General features: G+C 46.2%; 1 protein-coding gene across 1 annotated transcript in view; it reads left to right on the top strand.

Annotated features, from left to right (window-relative positions):
• Nucleotides 1-312: 312 nt before the first annotated feature.
• The window catches only part of LOC131215411 (uncharacterized), a 52,723-nt gene continuing 43,620 nt past the window's right edge, over nucleotides 313-9,415 (top strand). The window contains exon 1 of the mRNA XM_058209799.1: nucleotides 313-359. Coding sequence (XP_058065782.1) covers nucleotides 313-359 — 47 coding nt within the window. The remainder of the gene's footprint in view (nucleotides 360-9,415) is intronic.

Genomic DNA, 9,415 nt, shown 5'->3' with positions numbered 1-9,415 from the left:
CTTCGAATGGTTAGAGTACTCACCGTATTCACTAGATTTGGCCCACAGTGACTTCCATCTGTTTTCGGACCAAAAAAAATCAATCAAAAAAATCAAAAAGCGTTTTTCATCAAGTATTTTGAAGCCTTTCCAGTCTTTCACATCAGGGATAGAATTTATAAGTTAGGGTCTCGTTGGAATAAGTGTATTGATGTTCATTGAAGTCCATACTGAATAGTACAGTGTATTTCATCCCATAAAAACTGATCGATGCTATGAACTTATTGATCAGCCTAGCAGTTGGCAGCGTGCGCTTTGAGAGCCATGTTCAACATGGCTGGCAACCGACACGAGTTCGATTCCTCGACTCGCGTGGCTCAGTGCGTGGTGTGCGTAAAAGCGCCACATCGCCAACTGCGCGGAAAACAGAGTGTAGTGTGGGGGCCTGATCGGGGGACAGATCCCCAAGAATTTCGCGATCAATAAAGAGAGAGACAGAGAGAGAGAGAACGAGTGAGAGGTTGACGATCGCGCGCGCACGCACCCGCATTTTATTATTGTTGTTGACCGAAATTTCTCTGCCAAATTGTTGTGGTTGGTATGTTGTCGATGGCGCGCGCTTGGAATGTTGCTCTAGGCAGCAGCTGCTGACCGGGTGGGGGGTGGTCTCTTACGAGGGGGGCCAGGTTTGCATCACCTTTCTCTCTCTCGCCGCCGCCACAATTTCTTTTCGACGCGCTTTCGCAAATCCGTGGTTTTCGATTGATTACTCACCTTCCCGCGGTGTTCATGTGTGAGAGAATCACGATGGACGACGATGACTTGCTGACGATGACGACGTCGACGGAGATTAAGCCTCGACGAGACAGCCCTTCCCTACGCACGGGTCCTACCCACTAGCGTTTCTCGTTGGGCTTTTGTTCCGTCGCAGTCGGTTGGTTTGGTTGGGTTGGACACAAACACCACCACGTTGGGGTTGTTGGCGAACATTCCAGAAATGTGGAGCAACTAACGTGTCTTGAACGGATGTTGTTTTTTGGGGTGGAAAAGTATAACACAATCGTTTAACTTACCAACTCCTAGTTGGACCACTTTTTTAACACACATTTTCAAATATAAAGCTGGAGAAAAAGTAATCGACGTTTTATGCGTGAATTTCAAAACTTTATTTAAGATGCTTCCAATTGCCCAATTTGCGTCAAACATGCCCAGTTTTGTTGTAAAATGTGTTGTCTTTTCAAATGTAAGTTCATAGTGCCTCCCTTGTCGAATGCTTGGTCGGTTTTGGCGAAAAATTCGAGTAATATTTTTTCACAATCCCTTTTTGATATAAATTTTTCATCATTCAGGAAATTCACATAATATTGTCGTATGTATCCTAATTCTCATCCTCAGTACCCATCCGTCTAAAAAATGGGTCTAACAAAGGGTTTTCTCTATGGTGACTTCCATTGTTAACACTCTGTAACTCACAAACGAATGGAACAAACAAAAAACAATGAAAGCATCTTTCTAAGTGTAAAGTATCAGCTTTAAAACGAGCTTAAACTAGAAACTGTACGATCGATACTTCACGAGATATCGATCACTAAAGGCATCTACCGTGAAAGTAATAGATTTCTTTTTAGCCATCCTAATATCATTTGCTTGTCAAAGCGTACTCGTAGGAGTTCTTGAGAAAATATGCTTTTTTACGACCCAACTCATCCGTACGAACTTACCATTCGATTTATCACAATTTTACCGACCGAATTCCGCATAATGGCGATCGATGCGTCATCGGTCAGCAGACTCTCAGAAGTACGAAGTGTGATTTATGTTGCACGAAATGAGTTGCGCTCCATTCATTCGCGGGACCCGTGGCCTCCCGTATTGTTAATGATTATGATTGGGGATCCGTTTTGCCTTTTGCAGTCCACGATTTGCTTTACGGAGAGCGCGCGAAGAGAGAGTCATTCGCAAAAACCCATATGCAATCATGCTTCATGCGCCACGGCGAGAGGAATGTTGGGCTTGGGCGGCACGCGGCAGCAGCAGCTTTTGATCGATGTTTATGTCGTGTGTTTTTCGTTTCTTAAACTTCTCCCGGGACAAGGTGCCCGCCTCGTCGGACAGTGGCGTTCGGATGTGTGTGCGTTTGTTGCACCTTCCTGGAATGTGGCCTTAAGTCACCTCACGACGCCGCCGCCCGCGCGCGCCGAAGGTGGTTGGTTATGCTGCCGTTCGTCATGCACCACCACGTCCTCGGTCGCAGAAGAGCAGAGTTTTTTTTCGGTTCTTCATTGTTTCACAACGACACTAGCAAAATGGAACTCTGTCGATGTTGTCCTCTTTGTGGTTTTGATTGCGTTATGTTCGGAAGTCGCGCTGTGTGTGGTGTAGTGGCTGTGACCCTTGGTAGCATGGTAATGTTGGCGCATGTTTTTTTTTTCGAGGACATTGCTTATGAGAGCCACAACCTATCACAAATTGTGTACTGCTCAAAACTGCATAAGCAGAGTGGGACAAAAAGGTTCAAGATCGAAGGCTTATCTTAGCAGCCATATCTGTATAAAGAGATAAACACTGGCTACCCCAAACTTTTGTCACTTATCTTTTTAATTGAGCATTTACAACTGTACAAACAATGTTGTCAATCCTCAAAGATTATCGTAATTTATGTCAATCGAGTAACGAATGCCTTCAGTGCGTTCTCTCGGCACCCAAACTTGGCAAAAGTCAAATGCTTCATAATCCGATCCGTCGATCGGAGAAGATTGTCCCAATTTTGTGATTTTTGCAAAACGAGTAGTGTAATCAAAGTAAATCGAACACCATTTTTTACTCAATTTTTTTATTTTGATCATGATGATATTGTTACAAGACCCTAAGCTGTATGTGCAATGTTGTTAAAACGAAGCTTCGTTTCCAGCTAGCTAGCTCGACTGACAGAACCGCGTGGCCACACTTTCTACGCAAACATTTGTTCGTCGAACTTTAAACAATCCTATTCCTTAATCACCTACAATAACTTACTTCTGGCCCGTGTTTGGCCCCCCATTTTCCCCGGAGCGGGCATGAATGAATCGGTGTACTGGGAGGTTCCTTACGCTCTTTCAAACATCTTACCCATTTGCCATTTTCCTTCGGTTCAATTTCATTGGCAACCGCGCAGCGTTCAGCAACCGAGATTGACTTTGCCCGTGAGGGAACACGTATTTTTAGCCTCACATGGCCCCGGCGGCCCTCCGAGACTTTCCAGAGAACGTGAACTAATCGCTAGTCTTTTGTCGGCGTTTTTGCGACTATTTTTTTTGGGGGGGCCAATTCCGAGAGTAGTAATTAGAAAGCAGCGCAGAGAGACGTTAGTGAGAGCGTGTACAAGTGTGTTTGTGGATGGCGTATCGAAACGTCAACAAAATAAAATAGTATCTACGTGCGGGCTGTGCTGAGTCCTGTCGAACGCCGCCTCGGCTCGCCGGTTGGCGCATGATCCTTTTTCGCCGGCATCGCTCATAAAGATGATGAAGATGATGCTGCTGATGCTGGGTAGCCCCAATGGGGGTGTGTTGGTGCCATCGACAACGTTTATTCATCTGTCAACCGGTGCCTCCTTCGATGAGACGCACGGTTGGTGATGATGTGCAGTGTCGAGTGAGAAAAGTCTCACCTTCTCAGAGAGTGAGTGAGTTTCTCGGAAGCCGCTTCTCATCGCAAGAGCGAGAGAGGCCGTGAGCCGAAATTGCTGTTATCCTGAGCCCCTCACACGGTGTGTACTAAAGTTGCTATAAAACTCCCGTCATATTATGGCAAATGCATTAATCACACAGATTGCTCACTAAAGTTGTGCTGAATCAAATAGTAAATCAAACTTAAATGCCACCAGCGAACCTTTTTTTTCGCTCGACCAACGCGCCAACGTTCCAACCCCTGGATCGTGTTCGTGTTGCGTGCTCCGTTCTAATTAACGATTAATAAAGTGATTTTGAGTCCCACTCCACCTAGATTTCCATTCGGTCGCGTTGCCCGACAACGACGACGACGGCAAAACCTCTCCGCGGGCGGGCGTAAAAAAGTAAACCACCACCTAAAAGGACATACCAGGCAGACCGCCAGCCAGCGGGGACCGGCCAGCAGTATACCGTCTCTAAGCGGGACACATAAAACGGTTCGCTACATAAAATTCACAATCCGCACGAAACCGGTACAAGCCGGGTCCGGCCTCTCGTTACCGAACCCACGCGACAGTAACAAATCCCGATGTGGCCACCGTGGTGCTGCACACGCCGTTTGAATTGCTGCCATCACGGACCCGACCGGCCTGACGATGGATCGTGTCGGGGGACAGTAAAAAAGGATAAAGGATATTCTCCAGAGAGACAGAGGCCGCGTGTTGTTGCGTGTGCACACGTACTTGTCAATTAGCAAGGGCCGCCGTCAGGGGTTTCGTTAAGCGATGTGCTGGTTTTTTTTTTTGTTGGGACGGACCAGGATGCTGCCGTCCGTGTGTCGTCCTCTTGTGGGTGGTGCTCGTTTTTTTATGTTTCGTTCATTAATACTATCGCCGCACGCCTTCTCGTGGCTCGACCAGCAAACGATGCGTTCGAGGATATTATGGGGTGACGCCTACCGATTCATTTCTAAGGATCTGTTGTTTCGTGGAAGTCGTGGTGCTTCTTTTGTGATAATCCCTTCGCATTCGGTAATGGTGCTTTATGAACGCAAATCATTTATGTTGGAGCTTATATAAAATGTTTGCTTATTTTTTGTTGAATTTCTTTTGACTTATTTTGTGGTATTCGTACTTCAATTATGGCCTTCAATTATGGACTTCGAATATCGAACAAGTTATCTATACTGTTTTTGTTTTATTTTTATTGTTGTCAAATCTATGAATCAGAGAAAAGTGTTGAGGTTCATGGTCATAATAGGGAAGCGATATTATAAGTGCTTAAATAATGAGATGACGATGGTAAATCCCGCCCTGAAACATGTCGAATCTTCGAGATGGCTCGTCAGTTGAACCAAACCTTTTCGATGGATTACTTTAGGGTTCTTTCGATCGTTTTCGATACGGAATTGCACGTTGTTAACAACAATCACATCTCCCACAAGGGGCTGTAGAAAAACTTGGTAATCATTCCACATCAAGCAAAGAAAGGTCAAGAAGAGTTTTGACCTTTGGCAGGCGTTTCAAGAGTCTCATTCTCATTTTCTTCTCAGTTACATCTTCTTTATTTCATGTTCATGTTCAGCGCCATAAAGCTGCACTTTTATTTCAATTTAGCAAGCATTCCCTTTGAACTGCGCGCGCGACCCACGGACACCTTTTTTACGTCGCGTCGCATTTATCGTTTTATTAAAGCACATGCGGATGTGGGCTGAGGATTACCTTTACCTTTTTGCGCTCTCTGTTGGCCTTGTCATTTATCGCTACATTTATTTGCCTATTAGATTGGCTGTGAAAATCAGATTATCAGAGGGCAGCAACCACCAGCACCAGGACCGAAACGTTGCGATATCGAAGGTGTCGGTTGCGTGCGCTACTCTCTTTCCCGGTGCGTCTGTCACGCGCGTTGCCTCTCTTTTTACGATCATGTTTTATGGCCAAAAGCTGTCCAGTTCGACGTGTCGTCATACACTCCCCTGTCGCCGATGTTGGCCAGGCCAGGGCAGAGAGTTGTTGCTTCAAGGCAACGGTCCGTGGAAAGGAAGCCAACGCCGTCTGCTGCTGCTGGACGCGCACAGAGTGTCATATGCGCACTTCGTCGGTCCATGGCGTAGCGACAGCGCACAGAGTCACCACAAGTAACGGTGTCGTCGCCGTAACGGGTTACGTAAAGAGTCGGTAAAGAAACGGAGCAGAGCGCGATATTGCGCTTAATAAAAATCATAATTGTTGTCGTTGTGCTTTGATGACGATGAGAGAGGAGCGACCCACACAGAACGTGGCGCAACAACTAACTGCTGCTGAGCTGAGATATAAATCAGAGATGACACCAGTAGTTTACGGTGTTTTGGGTTGACTTCGATACCTGCCAATTGTGGAGCAAAGAAGTCTACTTAACCTACAAAAAAGCTGGCTCATTGTTGCTGTGTTAAAGACGGTCCGTCACTCATTCACTGACTCAAGCGAACCGGAACAATCATTCATTTGATAGTGTCATTCCAGCGCAATGTGTCAGTAGCCAACAATATCATGTACCCAAAAGGGGGGGTCTCCGTACCGCAACATGTGTTTGTAATAAACTTCTCGCTGGAGATATGGAGATCCAAGGGCCACCGTGCAGAATGTTGTGCCGGGTAGTGGCAGAGTCGTTTCTGATTAGTGTTGCAGAAATTTTAATTACAAACGGGCTGCTGCTTATGATTCAGAACGGCAAGCGGCAATGCATTCCTCGCAGGGTTCTATGACTGCATGATAACGCCTGGCTGGTGGACTCGGATCGCGGGACCCAACAGAGAAGATTCTCTTCCTTCTGCAAAATGTGGTTATGTAATTTAATTTGTTGGTTCAACTTTCGTTCGGTCCCGGTTCGATGTAGCGAGAGAAAGTGGTGATCACAGCAACGCCTGCACAGCATAAAGCATAAGATTCAACATGTGGAATTGATTTGAGCTAATTAATCGTGCGGCGTAAAATTAGATGGCCTGGTTTGAACCTCTGCCAGTTTCATTTCATCAGAGCGCATTGGTTACAATTAATTTTCGTACGGCATTTTATTTTAAGAAAACTTAGTTAGTTAGTAGCGCTTATAAGAGATCTATTTTGGAAAGACATAACTATTTGAAACGTATCAATTGGAAGTCTGACGTTGTGTTCAAGTAGGTTGCAATGGACAATCCTCATCTGCTCCCACCGGGACCGTTATTCCATTGCAAACACATTCGCACTCACATCTATCGAGTTAGTTCAGCGTGTACCGGGGACAACGGTTCCTATTTTTAAAGCTCCCGTCCGATTTATGATGGTTCCCCTCGATCGAGATGCATAAATGTTACATCGATTGACTGATCTCGGCGCTCTCGATGTGGTTCAAGACGATACACGTGTGGTGTCGTCAGAGATATCTAGTTACCTTACCCTCGATTGATCCTAAAAAAGGCATCCATGTGTCGGATGAGCCTGACTTGTAATTAGACATGTTTGCCCGAATCTCCCCCGCTGGCCGTTCGACTCGACTCAGACTAGATCACGATCGTCGCCGCAAATCCTGGAACACTGCCAGCGACCGCGCTCAACACTCATCAGCGTGTGTAAATTGTAACGGACACATTTTATGACGATTTCCGTGACAAATGGGGAGAGCCTCTACGAGACGCGGGCATTGAAGAGATTCTTGGCCCCCAACAAAAAAACCTGGTCCCTGTCCTTCTTCCAACGACGACATTTTATTGCCCCGCGTTGTGAAATGTTCCGCCGCAACGGAAGCGGCGCAGCTTAATGAACGAGAGATACATTTACAACATAATTGTGAGAACAACACACGAGAGCGGGCGCGCCAAAGAACTTCACTTTTGTCTGCCATTTTGTGGCACGCCACCACATCCCTCTTATCGGGAAAGGACAGTTTTGGAGGTTTTTTTTCCTCCCTTTTGAACCAGCGCCGAATGGCAAATGAGACTTTTAGTGCCTTGTTTAGTCCGCCATCTGCGGCAAATGCCAGATGTGGTTGCTTTAGTGTGGGGCCTTCGTGGGCGGCTTCGTCGTGGAACAACCCATTCTCGGGCAGAAAGTCAAAGGTCCAACGTGTCTTGTTCTATCGATTACACAAACATCCTCCGCTCCTTCGACCTTTACAGGAGGTGTCCCGGCGTTCGAAAGCAGTCCGCGGTTCTCTCTTTCTCTCTCTCTAGTCGTATTACGACGGGCCAGCAGTAGGATCATCGTGGATATATTTTTAGAATCCGCTTAAATATTCCATCGATTAGTTTGGTAGTTAACTCCTTTTTGCTGGTATTTATAGTGGCACGAAATTGGACGAAAAGCTCGGGGAAGTTGTTGTTCGTTCGAAGCCCTTGTGACGACAGACGAATATTGTCTCTGTTTGTTCTGGATTTCTAGTGTTTTAAAGCTACAGATATGGTTTATGATATTCGCTACACGTTCTAGACAATCGGAGCTAGTCTAGCTGGTCTAGTTGCTAAAGCTGGAATCAATATCGGAGAGCTGTAATGTTGCGGATCGATGAGAATTATTTTTGGTTTAACATTTACGGGAAAGAACTGAATTCTCCTGATACTCGTTTGAACTCCTATCCTAGAATATTCTCCTTACTACAATATTCTCTCTCAGCAAACCTTATTCTGTGACCTGTGAGATTCTTGATAAGTTATCGTTGGCACGGGAACCTTTTTCCTTCAAAAAGCACCTTGCTCTGAATGATTTTTGGACTGGCATGCAGCGTATACGCCTCGCCAGGCTCCGGAGGGATGGTCATGTCATGAGAATGGCACACGACAAATCAGTCCATAAAGTCTTTCTAGATACCGTCCAGAAGCACAGAGAGGGAATCAGACCAGGACTTATCGGTGCTTTTGATGCCGGATAACTTTTTCAAAACGATATCAAAAATTTATATCAACCCAGCCAGAGCAGATTCAAAATAGACCGACAGACAACGACCGTACAGTGCAGCAGTACACAATAATGAACTGAATTTTTCTTCAATTCTTTCACTTCTACAAATCCTACCGTTTGTGACTAATGACACCGATACACGGTACCCAACGAACACCGTGCAATGATAGTGAAAACTGCATTTAAATCATTCTCCACAGCCTGACCTCTGACTGCCGAGCTGGGCGGTGGGCTGGTTGAAGACCTTGTAAATAAACGTGAGCTTCGCCCGTCGAAAGAGAGGGCAGAGCCGTTGCTGCCGCTGTCCGTGATGAGATGCAAATTTGCATACAATTTCGCATCCCACACGTCGACGACGCCGAAGCCGACGAGTACACATGTTCCGTGTCAGTAGGGCGTACTTGTTGACCGGCCCCATGAGCGGCCCCGGGGCCTGGAAAACAGAAAGCAGAATTTTCTTTCGCTGCCGTGGATCGCGGCCAAACGGAAACTAATTCCCAAGCGCGAGGTGTGTGCGCGCGTGTGTGGCAAGTGCAAGTGCAAGGGCGCCATCCTCTCTCCGAGGACGCATCTCTCCCGAGTGCCGCACATTAGTATGCCATTTGCGCCCTTCGTCGGCTTTACTGTTGCCGATTTACAGTTTATTTCGCTTCTTTTTTCTCTGGATTTCTTCGACCTCCATTCCGCATAACCAAACCCAGCACCGAGTTTATTTGAAAAATGTTCATTCCATTTATTTTTTGGTTGTACCAAAAATTACTCATTAATCTCTCTCTCTCTCCTCCGTTCGGCTCGGCGGCTGCTGGGCGTGAAAGTTTCTCCAAGTTGATTGGTTCCATTGTTTCCCCGAGCGGACTTTCGTGAGAAACCCTTTAA

Source organism: Anopheles bellator, chromosome 1, assembly GCF_943735745.2.
Source record: "Anopheles bellator chromosome 1, idAnoBellAS_SP24_06.2, whole genome shotgun sequence".
In the NCBI taxonomy this organism is placed as follows: domain Eukaryota; kingdom Metazoa; phylum Arthropoda; class Insecta; order Diptera; family Culicidae; genus Anopheles; species Anopheles bellator.
The sequence above is the reverse complement of the archived record's forward strand: the minus strand, read 5'-3'. Positions and strand labels throughout refer to the sequence as shown.